Source organism: Falco naumanni, chromosome 13, assembly GCF_017639655.2.
Source record: "Falco naumanni isolate bFalNau1 chromosome 13, bFalNau1.pat, whole genome shotgun sequence".
In the NCBI taxonomy this organism is placed as follows: domain Eukaryota; kingdom Metazoa; phylum Chordata; class Aves; order Falconiformes; family Falconidae; genus Falco; species Falco naumanni.
The window spans coordinates 16090078-16111910 of record NC_054066.1 but is presented as its reverse complement, the minus strand read 5'-3'; the positions used below and the strand labels follow the sequence as shown (position 1 = coordinate 16111910).

Sequence of the window (21833 nt, the reverse complement as noted above, 5' to 3'; positions counted from 1 at the left end):
GCTTTTGGAATTTAATTGCCAAGCTATATGTCCGTGGAAATTTCATTTTTGTGTACTTCAGAAAATGCTGTTAGACAAAAGCTAGCTCTTATTAGACTCTTTTCAATCCTGGAAATTCATGAAACACTTCCTAACTCTTAGTACTCATTATAAACTTACTCCAGCTTCTGAAACTCTTCTACAAGGCTGGATTTCTGACCAGGAGACATTCTAGCAAAAACTGTTCCATTGAGCAGAAGCTGTAATGAGAAAAATGGAAGTGATTTTTCAAGCACCTGAGGTAAGAGTCACAGTGATTTCAGTGATAATCTAGAATAGAAATCACCAAAAATTCACATTTCCAAACAACCGATGCTAGACTCCAAAGCAGGAAAGGCTGATGGTCAAAGATAAAAGGTATCTTCATTAATATTTTGAAAAAATAATCACAATAAGGACAAGAGCCCTGGTGTGTCATTTGAGTTACCTGATGAACACAGATTACCTGGCAGGGATTTACTATACTAGAACTCATGAAACTATCTTTCCCATGAAACAGACAAGTCATGCTAAATTGCATGCTGTTTAATACCATGTTTTCTCCTGTTCTCCAAAAAATGACAGAATCAGCGCTGTGCAAGGGCTAGGCATGTGGGCACAAATGTTTAAGGTCATGTCTTCCCACCATGAGGCAGGTCTGCTCCCCTCACGCACATAAAATCCAAGGATTTTCGGATCCGTCCCCATACATTACTATCAGAGATTCGTCCAGTCCATAAGTATTTCAGGGTTAGAATTGTTCCCAAAAGATTTCCGGGTACAGATCTCTTTGGGTACTTATATCAGGACAATCCTAATATACCAAATGGCAAGCCTACTTCTGTTAAATAATCCAGGTCTTACCTTTGGAAGTAAGTGCCTGAAATGCTGTGCTACAGTTTGATAAGATTTTCCACTCATGGCAAAATGATACTGGCCTGATCCCAATGCCAGCTTGATTCTTCGTTTGGTCTGACTGTCATCCTCCTATAAAACAAGACAGAATGAGTGCTGCTCCCAGGCCCCCAAAAGCTACTATGTGCATTTCCACAAGCACTACTACAAAGAAGTGGTCATACCACGCGGAGGGCACTTGTAAAGACTCTGGGAGACCTGAGTTCAAGGCCCATGCCTTTGCCTGGATTTGTGAAGGGATTTAGGCGTATAATGCCATTAATTTTAGTGTGAACTGGGTGCTTTATAAGTCTGAAAAGCTGGACCTCAGCATTATCATATTTGATCAAATTTATGCTATAGTGCCAAACTGGTGGGCTGCACTGTGAGTGACAGGGGCTAGAGAGAGCATATGGGCTCCACAGCTAGGCATGCCTTTTGCAGTGAAATACGGTGAAGATGCTGCTCAGGCTGATCTTTGGTAGAAAGGAGTCCCTCAACAGCCCTTGCAGAGATTCCCTGTCGTCCACCTGACTCTTAATACTTCTCAGAGAAAGGTCAGCACCTTGAGACACACTCTTCAGAGAGACAGTAAATAGTCTCTATCTCCGTTTCTTTGTGGAGATGATGAAACACAATTTCTTAGGATAGATAGCCTATGTTTCACTGTGTATATGCAATTTCTCAACAGTTAATCTGCATTATAATTCTGCAGGTATGGGGCAGTGCTAACTTTTTACCTGCTTGAACATAGTTCGTTCATTCAGTGCAGTTACACAGATTTTAAGTCCACATCTATACTATCAAATTTACCCAGCAGGGAAAGGAAACATGTTTTAAATTGGCATCAGCTAAGCATGAGGGCTAGGGACAAATCTTTCCTGTGTTTCTGCAAAGCTGTTCTCAAACCTAGCTAGGCAGTTAACAAGAACATGTTCACAAAGTAATATGCTAGAAAGAAAGCTCTAGTGGAGAACATATTTATAAAGGGCCCTTCTTTTTAAACACTTTTCTAGCACATAACATTCTGACATGCAGACAATGGCGAGTGACTGATCTCTGTTATATTAGTATAATCCCACTGCACTATTTAAAAGATTCCAGCTTAGTTTGTTTCCCTGCTGCACAACACCTGCTTCTTATACGCTCACCAGACTTCTGTAATCTTCAGGTTTGTTTTCTTCTAGTGGTTTCCAGGTTATAGATGCTGAAAAAGATCCAGGTATTTTGTTTGCTTCCACAAGAATCATTCTACTCATTGGAGAAATCATCCCGGCATTTCTCGCAACAGTTACAGCAGTCTGAATGTTGTCACCTAGAAAAATCAATGGGAGTGTTATTAACAATTTCTGCAATAAGGAATTGTTTATGGAGGAAACACTAGTTCTAAGTTTTCACATAGATCCACAACAATCTAAGATTTTGGTGTCTGTGCCTAGAAAAGTTTTTTATAAGGATCAAAACTCTGCAGATGAGGTCTGCCTTGATAATTAAATGTATTTTCATTTAGAAATGAAATATTTTCACCTTCAGCTTGAAGAAATCCAGATGGGGAATGTGCTCCCAGATTATGTGCTTTAGACAATAGAATTACCAGTTGTCATAAGGTTCAGTGATTTGTCCTGGCATCCATGTTCTATCTCTGCTTATGTATGACAATAGGATTTCATGAGGCCCTTTAAAGACGCGATCTTGCATGATATGTCTTTGTGTACATCATCTGACAACCTTACCAGGAAGAACAAATGGACTCACTGGAAAGCATCAGAGGAACAGGAAGGCTCTGATCTATGGTGAAAGTGGGGCAGATTAAGTTAGGTGTCTGACCTAGCTTGGTGAAGCTGTCAAGGGATGTAAGCCTGCATGGTTCAGCTCATGTCATTACTACAACACAAGTGTTTCTTGGACTATAACTGTATGAAAGATACAGATGTCTGTGCCTTCCTACCAGTGGTGGGGACAAAGCAGCAGACTGTTCACCCATTGAACACCCTGTCTGGGCCAGTGACCACATAAATAATCCACCCTTTTTACATACCTGTGACCATAACACTCCTGATGCGGGCAGCGCTGAGCTCTTCCAGGACAGGCTTTGTCTCCTTTTTTAAGCGATTCTCCATTATCAGCAGACCCAGGAATGTCAGATCAGATTCTACCTCCTCCCTAACAGTGAAGAACAGACAGACAGATTTCATTCTTCTTTTTGCCTTTGGCCTGTTTTTGCACTGAATTTTCTGATAGCCAGTTATAACTGTTAACCATCCCACCTAAGTCAAAAGCATTAGAATAATTTGTTAGATTTCAGCAGTCCTAGGCTGCCTGTCTTTTGTCGTGCTATTTCCACCACCAGCAGGACCTGCATCCCACTGGCAGCAAGTGGTGCTGGCTGTGTATGCAATATTTTCACTTGATTTTTCATCCTTCTGTTCTCTTCTTCCTTTGTTCTGAAGAATGTGTTCAGCACATAGCCAGCTTCCAACTCATGTTTGCTTAATTACCAGATCAAAAAAGGAGCCAATTTCAACCTACCTGCTCCACACACCAACATGAAGCCTGATGGATAAGTTGGACTGTTTTTCATTCATGCACCATCCTTAGCCAGCATGTAAAAGCACCCTGAATTTCCTGCACGATTCCCAAACTGTGGTGGTCTGATTTGCAAAGTTCATGCACGCTAGTCCTTCTCATTTGAGGACAGTACAACAAAGAAACGCAGCTTAGTAAATGTATCTGCTATTTTTGACAGTAGGACCTGAGCAAACAGCATGTGGGGATTCCAGTTCTGTTCTCTCCTACTTTTTTTCTTTATACCTGTGCTATTGCTTCTTTTATAGTTGAACACATGCAGTGGAGAACAGAATTTGGTAAACAATCGCATCCCTGAGTCATAAACTAGAGGTCTGTCAGGGAGACAGGCTGACTCTGAAGAGCCTGAAAAAAAGAAAAGCTTTCAAACACTTATTTTAGCCACTATAGTAAAGAGGAGGTGATGCCAAACACTTGCATGGTAGAGTAGCTGAGTCAGGTGGTGCCTGGATAGTTATTGCTTTCCCAGCAGCTCTTGTGTTTGACCTCTAGTTTTCTTGTTTTCCCCTGCCAGTATATACATCATGCATGCTGTAACTGCACACACAGCTGCAAAATCTGGGCCACATCACACACACTTGATCATTGGGTCGGGTAGGTTTGTTATGATACCTGTCACAAGAATTAAACAAACCACTTGCACTTTGCTTCAGCATCATTGGCCCTTTCAGCAAAGCAAAAAGCCCTGTGAAAAGACAAGTGAGCCCCATCTGGATTAGGACCTGCAGCTAGGAAACAGAGAGGACAGCAGATGCCAAGTAACCCCAAATGTTTCAGAAGTTATGTTTCTGCAATATCACAGGCAAAAGCTAGAGGGATTTGGGTAAAAGCATATGGATTCCTGTGTAGGTGTTCTTGTGTGAGGCTTGAGGAAATCTAATACCATGAGCACAGCAGAAGAGTTTGCTGGTTTCCCTAGAAACTAGAGAGCTAAAGCTAGAAAGGTAAAGAATTAGACCAAGACAGCAGCAGAAGATAAGTCTGCTGACTTTGACTGGACTAGAGAACAGGTGGGGTAATGGAATGTTACCTGCTGCCTTTGCTTAATCAAGGAACCAGGATAACAACCAAAAAAAAAAAAAAGAGACTTCAGCTGAAATCATGCATAAATCTGCAAGGAGATTGGTAGAGTGATGGACTGAGGGAAGGCAGAGTGCACTAGAATTACTCTTCCTATGTTGATCCAAAGTTAAGAAATATGTAATGATTTGGGGCATGTGCTATAAGCATGGCTGAAGTGCCCTCTACCTATTCTCAGACAGACCTATGTCCAGATTTAAATCAGATTCCCTCTGGCCTGAATCTAACAAAACTCTGTACTACAGCCCTGTTTTTGGCAAGGGTGTTGTGGTAATGGTACTATGTGAGGCACTACTAGCCCATGGCTGAACATGGCTGGCAAGAAGCAGTCTATGGCTTACCTTGTTAGATCAGTAGATTGCTTCCCTGCCTGTAGAGATTTACATGCCAGTCCGATGACCCTAAAGCCCTGCGCTGTGTAGAGCAGAAGCTTGCTTTCAAAGTTTGATGGGACTGTGCAAAAGAGGAAAAAAGAGTTCATCAGGGCATTTGACTGCTTTCTAAAAGGAAGCCTTGGAGCAGGAAAGGTTCTTGTCCCAGAGGGAAGGTACACCTAGAGTCTACCAATAGGCCAAGGACATCAAAAAAGGCTGCTGAATGGAACTTTGCTCAATAAGAAAATCATTGCCTCCCCTCTACCACTTTTCACTTGGGGTCCTAAACTATTCTGCAAAAACTTACCTCTTCCAGTTCGTCATGAAGGAGCTGTGCTCTTCTAGCTGCCCTCCCAAGGCTTGGAGAAAAAAGATAACTTTTTCTGGTGTATACTGGACCAGTAGACAACTTTTCCAAATATCTATTCTGGCAGAGACTACACACCATGTACAAGAGTTGGTACTTGCTTTTATCTCTTAGCAGTCCTCCTTTGCTGAGAAGGGGTGTACGACAGGTTAGCCTTAGACTTGGAGCACAACAGAGAGACTCTAACTTTTCAGGCTGAAGTATAAAGTCAGACCCAGAAATCTCATCTGGACCTTCCACTTCATTGCACCATCAAAAGTCACTTATACATATGTGTTTCTAGGAAACATTTATAAATGTTAGTTACCTGTTTCTGCTCTGCATAACATGGCTACCATTTCCGGAGCCCCTTTTGTGAAGACCTGTTTTTCCCCACCAATTTCCTGAGCAATGACAGACATTCTTTGCAAGGCTGAAGAAAATGGAAACTGACGTAAAATGGTAACTCCTTCCACTGGGGCCTAGGAGGAAAGCAAGTGGATTAGATACTGCAGCAAGAATTTTAAACTCAGGCCAAAGGATTTTAAGTCTGTCCTTTGGCCTATGGTAAGAACCTAACCATGTATAATGGGCTGATTTGTCACAATAGCACAGAAAGAACTGGTCTACAATGAGGAGATACAATTTGTACAGAAATGTTTAGCTCAAGCAGCAGGAAAAGGTCACTGATAGTTTTAGCAGACTATTAGATGCAATTTACTTAAAGGAACTCACTAGTCCTGTTCTTTAACAAGATTCTGCTAGGTCTTACACTGGCCTTGCAAACGGAAAATGGATGTCTGTAATCACGGCCCTTGGTGTATATCACCAGTAATGGTCAGACATCAGCTACCAGACTCCACTGCCGTCCCAAGTGCTTTTAGAGATCTTCACCACTCAGCTGAGTTTGGATTGAGTCTTGAGCCACCAGGACAGACAATTTCCTGGGCTGGACAATCTGTCATCCAGCATCCCCCTGCTCCTGGTGTGAGCAGCAAGCGCCCCTAGGCATCTCTTTTTAATCAAAGAGAGCAAGGCAGTCTCTCTGCAGGCAGTACAAGAAAGACTAAGTGAGGAAGAGCTGTCTTGGACTAGGACAACCAAGCATTTCTCTACTGAAAGATAAATCTTGCACTGACAGTTTAACTTGACCAGGAAGGTGAATCTTGCAAATAGCTTACGCGGCTGGCTTTAGGCCCAGGTCTAACAACTGTGGCATGTGTGGATCCTTGACCTTCATTCTGGTGTCCACTGGAATCATCTATCACCTGTGTATTGAAAGACAAAAATATTTCAGATCACAGCACCAGCAGAGCTGAAAGGAACCTTGGGAATCATTTAGAGCTTTTCCTTCCGTCAAAACAATTCCTGAGATGGGTCTGTCATTTCAGTCATTTCATACTAAAAAGGTCCAGTAATGGAAATCCCACTGTCTTGCCTGGCAACCAAAATCAGAGCTTCACCAGCTTCACTAAGATACTATTGTACTCGTGTACAGCAAATAGATTCTGTCCTCTCACTGACATGAAATTTTATCCATTTATCCATTTTATCCATTACAACACACTTAAATATGCAAAAATCTTTCAATATAATGTAGACCCAATGGGAAAATAATAAATAAGAGTTTGTACTAATGTGGAAAGCACCATCCTCTCTGCTCTTGAAGTATTCCTCAAATCAGTTGGATTTTTTAATAATTACAACATGACCGTGAGGAAGAAAAATATTTTATGGTGTCACAGGGCACATAATTATTCCTGTTTCATAGGAATTATTTAACAAGATTATTCCTGTTTAATTTATAACTTTGATAGGTGTCTGCCTAAGGCTGAGATGGCAATGTGATACCCCTAGGGAAAAATACCCTCTAACTCCTGTCATTACTGGATAGTTTATTCCCTGAAATTTTGCTGTTTTACATATTTTGCAGATACAAAACAGGTGTTAAGTACAGATGTTGTTACCCATGCAACTAGCTAATCCTGCCTTGAATCTCTTATTTTGCATCAGTAATGTCTTGTGGCTATATTTTACACCAGGTAATTATGGGCTGTCTTCCTCTTACCCATCTCAGATTTGTAGCTTTTTAGTTTTCATAAATGTTCATGTCCACCATCCAACTCATCAGACAGTAAACGGCACACTGACGGCTGTTGGTAGGTAACAGGACAGAGACTGAAAGCCGAGTGCTTTCATAGGGGCATGCGATTTCAAGCCTGAAGACGGCAGAAGTATCTCCACATTGACAGAGCTCTAACAAATTTCAGTCTTGTATCTAGTTCAAAGCTGGCACAAGTCTTTTTCATGCTCTGTAAAAGCAGTCTTAATCTGCATGTAAGTAACATCTGGGACTTCCTGTTATCTGGCATCAGCCACAGTCAGAATTGAGACCCCAGCAGGGTTTGAATGATATCCACCACTTCCAGTCAAATGAGCTAAGTACTCAAAGTACCCATAGGTGAAAGCTCTAGGCAGAAACAAGGAACATTTCTCCAAAATCCTGAGCATGTGGTATCTCTTCTGAGTTTTAGCTGGTTTACTTCTGTGCAGGAAGTGGCTATTTGCACAGGAAGACTTGGGACATTTCTCCTTTTTGACAAAACTAAAACTCCCCACCACTGTTTGCATAACAACAAAGCACAGCTTTACCCAGTTAGTGGCCTCAAACATTTTCACATCCAGTGGGTCTCCTTGGATCTTGCCCTCCCAAACAATTAGTGAATGACAAACTGCCATTGCTCTGAACACCGGGCCCCAAGGCAGGCTGTGGTCTGCAGGGAAGCTGTGAATGTCCTGGAAGCTAACATGAAAAAGATCATAAAAATTTACATCAGAGAACACCGAACAACGTATGACTAACAGAAAAAAAAGTCCTAAGTCAGGGGGCTGTTAAAGTCCTATTCTGTGGTCAGATGATAAGCATGTTTCTGGGGACGTGTCCTCCCCCATAAGCTATTTCTCATGCACCTGTTAAAGGCTGGGACACACATGCTCAGAAAAGGTGTATTCTGCGCAGTTGAGGAGTCCATTGGGATGGACAGAGGAACAGATTATTATAAAATACCTTCCTTGATGAAGGACTTGAGCTGTGAGACTGATATAAGTCTGAGCATCTTTGTGCGTGCACATTTCTGGAAATGTAAATGGGGAAAAAACACGGGCACTGAAGGAACTGAGTGGCAATCTCGTGGGTAACAATGGCATCCTGCCACAAAGGGTTGGGGCACTGCTGCAGCTTTGAGATCTAACTTAGCACATCTACCGCAGACTACCCTGCCTGGGCATGCTGTGCCAAATGCTGACAACAGTGGCTGCATCTTTCCATGTGGAGCAGGACCCCTGGGATGAGGCAAACAAATAATTTTCCAGAGGCTACAGCAATAATACTGGAAATCTAAACACAGGAAACTTCAGACTGCTCTTTGGCATTAACTGTCTCTCAGTCCCACCAAATTTAAATGCCATTGATGTGTCAAGGAGCCTTACCAGTTTCTTTCAGAGGGCAGCAAGCCCCAAAGATCCAGGCCATCTTCTGTTAAGGTGCCAGTCTAAGTTAAAATGTACATTTAAATTAACTTCCCACATGAGAGCTCCAAGAGGAATGAAAAGAGACTTATTTTAAGAAGTTACTGTCCAGAAAATGCCAGCACAGTGCAGAGCAAAAGTGCTGCCAGCCGGTTCCTAGATTCCAAGAAAAACAACAATTTGCAACAGTGTCTGTTCATACAACACACACTTAGAGTATCCAAGATGGATCAGTGTGTTTCTAAAATACAATGGAAAAGCTTGATCAAAACCCATACTCTCCCACACCTAGCATGGCTCCCATTACTACTAAGAGAGTAACCACCACATTAGCAGTTACTTTGTCAAAGCAGATGAGGTTCAGCTGTCCACACATGTTGATCCTCTGTGGGCTGATGCAGAAGATGCCCTTTTTCTTCAGCCTCCGCTGGGTATAAATGATCCCTGTTGTCAAGGCAGCTGGCAGAGCTGGTGGGACGGCAATAGTGATAACATCCAAGGCCTTCTTTACCACTTCTCCTGCCTCCTCCTGCCATAAAACCAAAGGCAGTTATCAGCAAGAGGGTAGCAAGGAGTGCTGCTTGGATTGTCTGTGTGTAGCCCTCTTCATCCCTCCTCCCTTGCACTGCGGGTGCTTCAGGCTGTGCTGTTTTCTGCCCATGGTCCACCACATATTAAATCTCCCTAAGAAATGAATTGCTTTGATTTAACCAAAGGCTTTAAGGCTACACCGCTGCTAAAGAGCAGCCACTAGGCCTTCCTTCATTCTCCATGCCAACAAACCTGCCAGATAGAGTTCACAGTCTCATCCAAAGCGTATGAGTTCAAACATGCCAGCTAGGTTATTGCACCCTCAGTCAAGCCCAGCTTCCCATGATACAGCACACAAGAATCTGCCATTCATATGGGCATTCATCCAACTGCCTACAGGCATAGCTCTGGACTCCACATTAGGGTGGCAGGTGAGACATATGGGATGGGGCTGAAAAAGAGGGCAGAATGCATAAACTAATGATTTCTTCTGACCTTATGTTCTAGGACTTATGAAAGGAAATCGCTTTTACCTGCAGGAAGAAACATGGAAGTAAAAGTTACATTTCTAAAAGCAATCTCTAATTTGGGAGCTTAGAGGTCGGTGTAAAACTGACTGCCAGTATGCTGCACTTCGGCACTGTTATTCTTGGCAGTTGCTGTCACTGCTAAAGGATTGAATGCATTTCAAATTGGGGTCCCAGAACTGAGACACTGCAAACTAAAGCCAATTTGCAGTTCAGATGGATCTGCAAACCATCATAAAAGTTCTATTATTACTGCCTCTGAGCTTGGGACTTTGACCATAAATCATGTTGCACTTGATGGATTGAATTTCCATCAGGTTCTCATTCTCCCTTCATTGATACTGTTTCAGACCACAGAAGGCACAGTTTGATAATATTTTGTATCTATTTTATGTTAGAATGAAACACTTACCACCTTTAGATAAACACACTCCCAGAAGAGAAAGCATGTGGTACATGATGTGACTGAATCTTACACCAGTCTGACAAGGCAGTTTCAGCTGCTGTGATAACATCACATCACACATCACATTCAGATGCTGTGATTAATGTATGTAATGCTATATATTACAAGGGAGAAGTTAAAAACAAAACAAAAAACCAAAAAAAAAAAAGAAAAACTGCAAAGCAGACACCAGGGTATGTTCTTAAACACACTTTTTTTGATATCCTGAGGGAATTAATCTTCTGAGAGCCAACTGATTATAGATTATTTCAAAGGAGAAAATGATCAAAAGCTGAAATGCAGAATCAATCTTACAACTCAAGACTTGGACTTTACATTGGCAGATAATTATCAAGGCATGAAATGACTTCTTGAAAGTTTTGGAAGAAGTTCTAAAGCAATTAGGCTTTAAAAAATGCAGAACTACTGTCTACAGTGTACAACTTCTCTTATATTGATCTTGATGCATGAGAATGAGTGAACTGTTTTTTAAAAGGGTTTCAGGAAAATCCTCCACAGATTTACAGACCAATATGGCAGGGCCTTATGTGCACTAATAGGCCTTAATTACACTCACCAGCCTTATCTCCACCCTCACCCTCTGCTCATGGGTTCAGGTGCTCCATTTAAGCTCAGGCCTGGGCCTTCAATCCCTGTCTGAGCCATGCTGTAGGTGTACCTTCCTCTAGCGCTGCCTCCTGTGTTGCTATGTTTAGATGTATCTTCTCCTTATCTGCTTCTGACTGATCTGCCTGGATTATTTATTGCTTTGCCATGCCTGGTACTATTGATGGGCTGTTACCAGCACCCAGCCCTCCCCACCATGTTCAGATACTGTGTGGCTATGCCCTGGTCAGTGACACTTGTGCTCTGGTCACCCTCAGCTCCTAGCTTGCCTGTCTGAAGGAACTGTTGGCCCTTGCTGCTTCCTGATACAGTAAGTCTTAGTTCTACATTGAGAAACTTGATTAAGATTTTAATACATAATAATTGATCTTTGATGTATATGGCACATTAAGGAAGAGCTAACACAGTCTTCACAGAGGGAATTAATACCCCATAAATTTCCTGGAGAACTTGGGGCGGGGGGGGTGGAAATCAGTGGAGATGTGGGTGACTCAACTGATTCAAGATAGTTGGCTTTGAAAAAGTTACTTCCCAAAAGCTTTCAAGGATATTAAGCTGAGTGATAATTAAGGGCAGGTTATCTCCCTTCCACCCATGCCCTTTCCCTGCTCCCTCCAAATGACTATATGAAGAGAAGAAGAGAAAAAAAAAAAAAAAGGACAGAAGAAAACGGGGAGTTCTTTGTAACATCAGTATATTTCAGGGATCTCTGTTTACACCTGTACTGTTCAGGGCTCTAACACAGAAAAAAGGTGGCAGAACAGGTGTCCCAATGATCTCTAAATCATAAATAGTAGAGGAAATGCCAAACAGAAAGCAGCTATTTGCTACTCCTCTAAAACAAAAATCTACAGTGATTCAGACAGCAGCTTTAAGAATATTTTTGTGCAGTATATAATGAAACTGTGGGAATCATTGCCACAGATGCTGTCAAGTCCAAGGCATAAACGAATTCGGAAATACGTTGAACCACACCCTGGGAGATTTTCAGTGGCTATTATAGCTAGATGATGTAGATACAAAAGACAGCTTACTGAATTGTTAAACCTTTCTCTTCAAGAAATTAGAAGGCTATACCAGGGAAGAATTGTTCTATTTGCTCTACTTCCTAACCAGCTTCTGGAAGTATTTGATACCAGTTACTCTCAGTGACAGTGGACAGGATGGGTCTTTGATCTAAACTGAAGTTTTTGGAAAGCTGCATTTTCACAATGACACATCAGTCTGTGTCCTGTTTAACCCATGACACACTTGTGATTTTTCTAGGAATGTACAGAAAGTGCCATAAAAACTCTGTAAAAGCTACTTGCAGAGTGCTAAGCTCTTGGATCTCTCATTTTCAGAGCTCTAGAAAGCATTATGCTAACTACATGCATTGGTAAATACATGTATTAGCAAGCACAGGGCAGGCAACACACAGAGGCAGTTGGCATACAGAAGGCTGCTGATGAGACATGCAGTGCTTGCATAGGATTTGCTAAAACCTCAGAAGAAATCACTATATATTGGGAAACAGTGGGTTTTGGCACCTTGGAACTGAATGTACGAGAGCTTGTATACTGTCACAAACTCAGTTATACTGTAAAATGGCCTCAAATAGTAAGGCAGAAAGAAGAGTTACAAGGACCATACTTTTATATGTAAATGTATATGAAATCACTCAAGGTTCAAGTCTCTGGAAATTTGGTGTGACCATTTCTCCTGCATTTAGCCACTCACCCCGTTAAGTGCAAATACACACACTGTGTAGATCATTCCAATTGCTGCAAATGCTATGAGGCACATCAGGAACCGGAGAGCATCTCTGTACAGCTTGAAGTTCATGGGTTTAGGGTAGAGAATGGACCTCACAAGATCTCCTTTGGCTGTATTAAAACCTGGAAAGACAAAATAAAATCATTCCAAGGGAAAAACATTTCCAAAAGTTCTCTACAAAGAATCGAGGGCTTTAAAATTACTCATAATTTCTGTAACTTAAGAAAGAAGGCCCAGATCTTTCATTCCAGTGTATGAGACCTACTCTGCAGGATATAGAAAAAAGTTATTTCTGTCTTAAGGAGGAGGATTTTTTCAATGTCTCAGAAGGAAAGGAAAATGCTTGTTTGCAACCACATGCTAGTGGTTTTTGTAAAAGTTATGCCAAGCAATTGGAAACAATTCATAATAGGTTAGCCCAACCCAGGATATCAATCCTCCATTTGACTGTTGTGAATTTGGAGTAACATCTTTAACTTAATGTGACTGTTCCAGTAAGAAAAAGCATGAAAGGAAAAGCAAACTGAGGTGTTGACTGACCAGTCCGTAGCACCACAGCTTTCACTACTCCTCTGTCATCTGCCTTGGTCTGTATGACCTCTGTTCCACAGAAGAGGACATGTTTTTTGTAATCCTCTGCACAATGCATTCTCCAGGGCTTGATGTTATCAGCTTGGGGTAAGTGGGTCTTTGTTACTGGAGTACTTTCCCCTAAAGAAAATTAGCTCAGATAAGGAAAACTGCAGTACGCCTTAAAATCAGTTTGCTGACTTTTAAAGTACAGTGTCTAGACATCTAGATGGTAAGTTAAAGGTATTTACTAGAGAAACCAGTTTAGAGAATGTTACTTCTATATTGTGACATCTTCAGAGTGAATAACAGTTTGAAACCTAGCAAGCAAACAGACTGTGCGACCGAAAAGCTCTCCTTTGCATCAGCACAACAGCTTAGAGCAGGGGTCCTCAGACTTTTTAAACAGGGGGCCGGCACGCGGATGAAGTGGCAGGCAGTCATCTGTGGCTGCTTGGTTCCCCCTCCCCCGCCAAACCCCTGGCAGGGGGTAGCGCAGGGGGGGTTGTGTAAATATGAGGGGCCGGATTGAGGACCCTGGGGGGCCGTATCCGGCCCACAGGCCGTAGTTTGAGGACCCCTGGCTTAGAGAACTGAAAGTAGTCTAAGGACTCCAAACTCTTTTGCAGATATACAAACTTGAAAAGAGACCTGAACTGGTGTTGCATGACTCCACTTGATGGCCACAAGTTTTTTACCTAGTTTGAGCCTCATATGCAGGTCACTACACTATTCCCTTAGGCAGATTAAACATGGCATTCCCTATTTCCCCTTCCTAGTAAACAGGAAAGTCTTCAGCTCAGAGCTTGACACCTGACAAATATCCTATTTATGTCAGAGCAGATACTAAGGTGAAGCAGAAGAAATATTTTCCGACAGCTGAAGCTTTCTAAATGAAAGAACGTTCTGGAATTTATTATTTACCTGAAATTTCAGAACTGTGGGGTTTAGTTCAATTCAGACCGAGACCAATTTGAAGACATGAAACAGAATTATAAACATCCCCTGCACAAAAATCCTACTTTTCAGTGAACTCTCCCACGTGGTATGTCATCCACTGCTATCACATGAACAAGGGGATAAGTGTCTGGAGGGCTAGACAGACACTCCAGCAAGCTGGAGATGTTGCAGTGATCTGTCATGAGACATTCACAGTGATTGAGAGAAACCCCTACAGCCTGAGCAGACTGTGGGCCCTGTGTGGGAATAGCTTTGCTCCATACCTACTGCTTCTTCCCCTCTCCTGTTCACCCTACTGTTCACTCTTTCTGATCAGATGATCCCTTCCTAAATTCTGCACTCCAGAAAGGAAGAAAAGGATGGACTGCCCTTCTGAAAGTGTATCTTGTCTATTTAGATAAGCTGGGGCTAACCGCAATCCAGTCTTTATTGCAGTGAGCATCCAAAAGAATCCCCTTCTAGGCTAACTATGGACTATCTCATAGTAAGGATGATCATGATAACACTGTGTCAGTGGCTGAAGCCATAGGGTTGTGATGATTTTTTGATGGTAAACTTGGAAGGGATGAACTGTACCTGTCAGCATGCTTTCATTTACAACGCACTGCCCACTGATCAGGATGGCATCACAAGGCAAAAGGGTTTTGCCCTCTTTCAAAACCAGCATATCTCCAGGGACAAGATGATGTGATTCCAGCTCTTGGAAACCTGTAGGTGACATGTAATACAAACTTTGTGCTTCATATATTTCTCTGTGGTAAGAGGAAAAAATAGAAGGAACTACCTTCTGAACAGATTGTTACTTCTTTATAATGGCTAATAAACAAAGGACCACAATTAGGACCTAAGAATAAAAACTCCAATACTTAGAAAAGCCTAGGCATCAGTTAAAACTGCAGAATTCCTTTTTATCTCCCCAGGAGCCCAACCAATGGTTATTGTTGAGATGCGCAGACTTAACTGAAGAAGCTTGGACCTACATTTCTTAGTTTGACACCATCTTTTTGGATTGTGTTCTAAATACCATGGCAATGAACAGACTTTGCATGGAGCAATTAGGTGGACTCATAGCCATTTACTGGCTACGTGGCTGGCTTTGTCAGCACCACTTTAAGAAAATGGACATGGTTTTCCTGATCATTTTTTGCTAAGGCTGCGCTCAGTTATGAATACGACTGATGTGACATAACATACTTCTAGGTCAAATTAACCCAATATGCAGAAGCTAGTTAATTGAGCTGACAGGCAGAACAGGAAACTGCTCTAGAAGGGATTTAATACTATACATTCTTGGATTTGATATAAATTGCTATAGAAATTAAACACATTGAAGAAAGAAGTGTACAGGAGTCACCTTCCTTATTTCTGCAGACAGTGACCATGATGTTGTTATGAGACTCAACCAGTCTGTGCAGTTTAACCGATTGCTATAAATTAAAGGAGAACACACAAAAGTGTTACATCTTACTTACATGATGTAATTCATCCACTAACAATTATTCCCTTTTGTTATTTGTGGTTATGAGAGTCCCATAAACTGGGGTCTGGCCCTGACAGAACTGTACAATCATATAGAGAAAGAAATTCCCCACGCTAACTATGGAGAACGTGTAACAAAAGGTTACAGAGTGCAGCACTGGAATGGGGAAGGGAGGGTCTGGGTAAAGAACCACACAGAGATTATGATGACTAGGAGGTCAGGCCATTGCACCTGCTACTACACAATGTCACGAGACTAAACCTCTGAGTAACTCTCATAGAACTGTATGTGTGCATGTTGTAACATCCTAGCCTTTCCCAGATATTAGAAATAAACCCTCCTTGTGGAAAAAGGTAAGGTGTCTCACCTGTCTAAGATCATATACAGTCAAAAAAATTGAGAGGAGAGACATGATTATGATGGCAGTGGCATACTCCATGTAATCTTCAGCAAACCACAGACACACACTGAACAGCTGGAACACGTAAAATGGATTTAAGACCTGTTTGGAGAGAGAGCAATACTCAAGACCTGGCCACATTTAGATGGCTTGGTATACCCAGCCAGTCCATCCTGTTAGAAATGGGTTGGAATAAAAGCTATTAAGTGTTGTGTTTCTGATCCCCTTTCTAATTTCATTAGCACTGGCTTCAGTGTAGTCAGATTGGACCAACTCCATCTGACAGAACGGCCAAATAATCTGGACCAATGGGATGTTATTTGGAATGTGAATGTTTTGTTTGCTTCTTAACAAAAAATGTAACAAAAGTGAGAGAAGAGCAGGTTGTGCTGTGAGGATGGAGCTCACATACCATAGGCACGTCACGAACACTCTGTTTAGGCCACATATAGCCAGTTCCTGTCTGAAAAAGACACTAGTGCTTTACGTGGTGCTGTGGCCAGTGATGAGCTCATTGGATCTCTCCACAGCTGCAGGCATATACCAGCTACCGCTGTTCACTTAATCTCTGCTGATTAAGAGGCAGCCTTTGCCCAGAAGGTTTGATTTCCAATGCAGCTTGTAAAGATGCACTGACCTTTGTAAGGCCAACAGAACGTGCTCCCAGGATACAGATACATACAAATACCAAGAAGCCTTACAGGCATGGGGAAGGAGGATAAGGAACAATGGAGAATAAATGAATTTATGGTGATTTCATGGAACAGCTTTACACAGGATTTTAAACAGGAGTGTGCTTGATGAGTACATACTGGGAACCTAATTCAGATACAGAATTCATTATATTCTATATGCACACTCTACCTCCTCAGGTAGCCTACAAAAAAGCAACAGAAATGCTTAACCTCTTTGACGAGTAGTTTCCAAACAGGGATCACTGGAACATCAATAGTGTTTGGCCCACATATAACTCTCCTGTATGGGATAAAGATACATCACTTACAGATAAAATAGAGACAACGTAGCGCATTCAAGAAGCGCAGCTTTCAATAGTCCTGAGAGCTTGTATCAATCCCAGTGTAAAGGCTGTGTCTTTCTCCAAGAAAAAGATATAAAATTAAATGCCCCTACTGTGCTTACATCAGAAAAGGTGACTGTACCAGTGAAATCTACTTAAAGGGACAAGAGATATAACACAGCCTTTTGGGCAAATGTTGCCATCATGCAAAAATTCCTTTGCAGCACCATAAACAAAGGAATTCTGCACCTAAAACTAAATTATCTAAACCCAAATAATTTTGGATAAAGTTAAGGGTGATTTGAATGTAAGATTAAACAAGAGTTAAGGTCAGGAGCTGGTTTTGCAGCATTCAATCAACAGAAGATAATTTCTTTATTTAGCAGTTTCAGGAATACCTATTCTGTAAATTGTCTAATGATACAGTAGTTTGTAAGAATGAATTCAATTACCAGAACTAATTGTAGAAGTTCAATACAATTAACGGAGCCCTATTGAAGAAGTGCACACACACAACTTAGCTGCACTGCCTCTCGTAGACTTTCTCTTATTCCAAACAAGAACTGCTTAGAGTTAGCTACAGGACATAGTTATTTCCTGATTGAGAAAAATAACAGTGATGAATACTCAGCCATTTCTAAAACTCTGACAAGGACAATATCCTCTAGCCCTTTTCATTCGATTTTTCATGCATGGCCATTTCATCTAAAATTATGCACGTATTAATGGATATACAAGAAACTCAAAGGAAGGTGCACCAACAGCAGTGAATTTACATCTCCTTGAAATCTCTAAGTTGAGTACTTCTGTTTTACAATGCGTACCTGACGTACTGTTCATTGCAGGTGAGACCAGAACCAAATTTGGCATGTATAGCTGAGCAAGTGTAGTGGTCTTCTAGGGCTCTAAAATATAAAGGGAGTGTTTTCCTTAGGACTTTATTCACAAAGAAGCTTGACTTCCTCAGAGACTTTTGAACCAGGGCATTGAACTCACCCAACTTTCTGGAAGTGTTTTGCACAGATATTCCAAACATAGCGGATTTTTTGTACTTGGATACTTTTCACCTGCAAAACAAAATATGCAACACAGCAAACAAAAATACTCCCAGGCTTGCTCACAGATCTCAGCTAGGCATCCTCACTGGGGTCAAGCACACACAGAGCAAATTATATGGGAGCAGGGAGGGAGAGAAGACAGGATTGCATATACTAACTCCCTAGTTATGTTATAGAGTGGGATCCCCACCTCAGTCCAGATTCGAGCAAGCTTTACAGAGCTTTAGGTCAAGTAAGCACAAAGCAGCATTCTTCTCTCCCTGTTTTGTGAAGCAAAGAATACAGTCTTCACTCTCACAGAATGAAGGGAAGAGATCACTAATGCAGTGTTGGGTGCACAGGCAGTTGCCAAAGCTCATCTCCAGTCGATAACTCCCTTGTCTTCTGTCTGGCTTTGAGGAAAGTAGAGAGCTCTGGGCAGTTTTTAGGCACAATGGCAAGTCCTTCAGCTGAACGGATACGCCAACAGACAAGAAAGGCCATCCCAGGATACTTCCTGAGTCACTGCTAATGCTAAGCCCTTGCAGAGCAGTTATCCATTAGGAACACACACTGCCATTTGTAACTTGCAAAAGGAGTCTGTCCGGTCCTGCACAACAATAACAATGCCTATTAGAGATAATGGCACTTCATATCAGCTGGAGGAAGGCAAAGCTATACACCTATACACATAAGTAATAAAGAAATCAGCTCTAGGGGATTCTCCCTACCCAATGCAATAAGCATTATTATAGGCCAATGTAATCTATACTGAACTCATACGCTGACTCAAAATGAAGCTATAACCACAGTCATTAACCTAACAAGAGGTCTGCAGTTAGGATTTCATGCAATAGGAGGAGCTGCAATATTTACAGTGCTAAAAACTGTAGTGGGAAACGAGGGGCTCAACTCACTGCTGAAACAGATCCTTGGACAGCTCTTGGGCACTACTCTGTGTACTTAGGTAGCTTAAATGGCAAAAAGGTTTTATAATTGATTTATAAGTAGAGGCTTTTGAATTGCTAGTGAAGGATTAAACTGTTTGCTCTTTGGTGCTTTGCAATCTGTTATTTTCTATCTAGATGTTTTGATTGATATGAAAGTGGTGTTCAAAGGGCCTATTATTTGAGGCTGCATTGGGCTCTTTTATGTTACTAATTCAATCCTCTGAAGAATGTTACAAACCAGTCTTCACTTTCATACTGTGCCAGTTGATTAAACTAGCTGGCACTAAACTTTCTTATGTACGTTAATATATGCCCACACAAAACAGCAGTAACAGCAACAGCTTTGCTCAGCTAAAGTTAGGTTTATAATGAAAATATCTTACTAAAATTTCTGTAGATATAAAAATAAATGCTAACAAGTTAGAAATCTATTTTGTGGAAGGGGAAATAGCTCTTTTATGGGTTCCCCAGTGCAGTGATCTAGTATCTATAACCAAGAGCCAGATATTAGCAAACGCACCCTTGCATTCCTATTGTTCACACCAATTTAACATGTAATGCTAATCAAGACATATGAGGATAATTATGGATAATTATATTTACTCAACTCATGAGGGACCCTGTGATCTGCTTGGATCAATTAATCGTCTGCCTTCTTCCCAGTGCCTCACTGGGATCTTAAAGCTATGGAACTGGCAGAGATAAGGATACATCTCTGCAGGAACAGTCAACGTTGCAAGACCTGACTTCAGCAAAGTACAAATTGGTGAATACAAAGGCAAGAAAGCAAAATGCGTTTCAGACCCTCCTTGATGAAACATTTCTGGAAATACTTGTGCAGCTCTGCCTAGGCACTTTTCTGTTCTATTCCCCTTCAGCTGCATTCACCCCTGTTTTCATGTTATTATGGAAGCTGTTATGTTCAGTTCCTCACAGTTTCCTGTCACACACAGAGTCACCCCTAAATTCGTTGATTCCTTTTCCAGGAATAATTTTTTTAGTTGGAACTCCAATTCTTCACTGCTAACCTCAGTGTCTTGAAGCTCTCCTACTCAAAATGTAGGTCTCCTCTCAGGAGTAGTGAGGATTCTTTTTTCATAACCCACTCAGAGTAAAAGAGGGGTTTTGCAGAGATGAGTACAGTTCTCCAAAATCTCTAGCTTGTTTTTCCACAGCTTTTCCACAGCTTAATGTGTTCATCAAGCTGCAAGTTTCTTAGCTGGGTATGCTTCACAGCTCACTTTCACTTCATGAAGTGTGGCTGAGATTTGCTATCATCTCCCAAGTGCTGCAGGGAATACTTACTTGCAAACTTGGCTTCATTATGGCTTTGCTGAAGATTGAGTCTTCCCCAGCAGTGGCTGGATAATCTGATCTACTTCTGATAAGTGCAGACACAGAGATCCATGTCACAGTCTTACGAGAATAAACCCGAAATTCATCCTAAATGAATATAAAAGAGAAGTGTCACAATATCCCTCAAAATCAGACCAAACTCACCATCACCTTGAAGTAAATGATTACAGTAGGCCTTTCTAGAGCACTGCTCCAGCTTTTTTAAAGAACTAACCAACAGGGGCTGCCCAGCACCTGTGACTGATCTATAAATAACCAGAATGGGGGTGGAATCATGGTCCTTTCCAAATTGGAGTACTGCAAATAATTCACTGACTGCAGGTCTGGTGCTTGGCTGATAAGGATGGAATGTGAACTCCCAGGTCATGATCTAGGACAGGTAAACAGTACAGGACAATCTGAGATGCAGTGACCATGCTGTAAAGGGAAGATCAAAAGGAACATAGCACTGTACTGCAAAAATGATGTTTAGTGCCAATACCTTTTCACAGTCGTTCCTGTATTAACACTTCATTGGATCAAGTGTGTTAGCACTAAGCCTCCCTTACGGTACCGTAGACAAGCTTTTGCCACAAACAGCATGATCTTGCTATTTTTTGTAAAGTAAGTTCAATGTTGGAACTGTCTGATAACTAGTGCTGGTAGCACAGTCTTAGAGATTAGAGCAACTACTGTAATAAGAACCCTCGTGTTAAGTCCCACACACACGGAATCACATACATTAAAGCCAACCATGAGACTGACTTATGTCAGTTATATATATATTACATTCAGTGTGTGCGCAGATTGGCAGACAGAAAAAGCTGATTACCTCAGGCAGCCAGGTTCTGAAAGCATAGTTATTAAACTTCATTTGAAAATGACAACAGAAAAAAAAGTTCTGTACTAAATATGAGTCCTTTTGAATAATTTAGGGGTTCAAAAAAGAACTTTAATAATGTTTATATATCTTATTTATTTGTGCACTTTTCTTCTTAAACTGTTATTTTGAGTAGAGTAACATTTATTTTGTGTTATTTCTCTAGAATTTAAATTTCAGAATTAGTAGACATTGGGATGCAGATTGCAACAGTGAATGACACAGGTGCCTATTATTTGAACTGAAGTGAGTCAAAATTCAGCAACAAAAGTGAGTTAATAGGCTCTTATATTGCAATCGCAGAGATGATGATTACTTATGAATGAAGGTTTTATGTGAAGGAAAAGAATTCCAAGGATCAAGCTGATGGGATTACTTGTATCCTCATTAGCAGTAGTCATTACATTTGAGAACTGACATAATCGAATATAGGGAAAAAAACCAAAACTGTCATTTTAATACAAACAACCACAATGGAAATCTGAAATTGTC

The 21833-nt window shown here is 41.3% G+C and overlaps 1 protein-coding gene across 4 annotated transcripts in view; it reads right to left on the bottom strand.

Annotated features, from left to right (window-relative positions):
- ATP13A4 (ATPase 13A4) overlaps positions 1–21833 on the bottom strand; it is a 51223-nt gene that overhangs the window by 16642 nt on the left and 12748 nt on the right. For all 4 annotated transcript variants that reach the window (XM_040613120.1, XM_040613117.1, XM_040613119.1 and 1 more), the window contains 19 exons: positions 20432–20569; positions 18136–18206; positions 17964–18044; positions 17027–17096; positions 16089–16223; positions 15596–15668; positions 14818–14949; positions 13252–13422; positions 12676–12833; positions 9167–9355; positions 8788–8849; positions 7951–8101; positions 6480–6566; positions 5627–5780; positions 4920–5031; positions 2951–3075; positions 2064–2227; positions 883–1005; positions 160–239 (listed from right to left, as the gene is read on the bottom strand). In XM_040613120.1, coding sequence (XP_040469054.1) covers positions 160–239; positions 883–1005; positions 2064–2227; positions 2951–3075; positions 4920–5031; positions 5627–5780; positions 6480–6566; positions 7951–8101; positions 8788–8849; positions 9167–9355; positions 12676–12833; positions 13252–13422; positions 14818–14949; positions 15596–15668; positions 16089–16223; positions 17027–17096; positions 17964–18044; positions 18136–18206; positions 20432–20569 — 2276 coding nt within the window. The remainder of the gene's footprint in view (positions 1–159; positions 240–882; positions 1006–2063; positions 2228–2950; positions 3076–4919; positions 5032–5626; positions 5781–6479; positions 6567–7950; positions 8102–8787; positions 8850–9166; positions 9356–12675; positions 12834–13251; positions 13423–14817; positions 14950–15595; positions 15669–16088; positions 16224–17026; positions 17097–17963; positions 18045–18135; positions 18207–20431; positions 20570–21833) is intronic.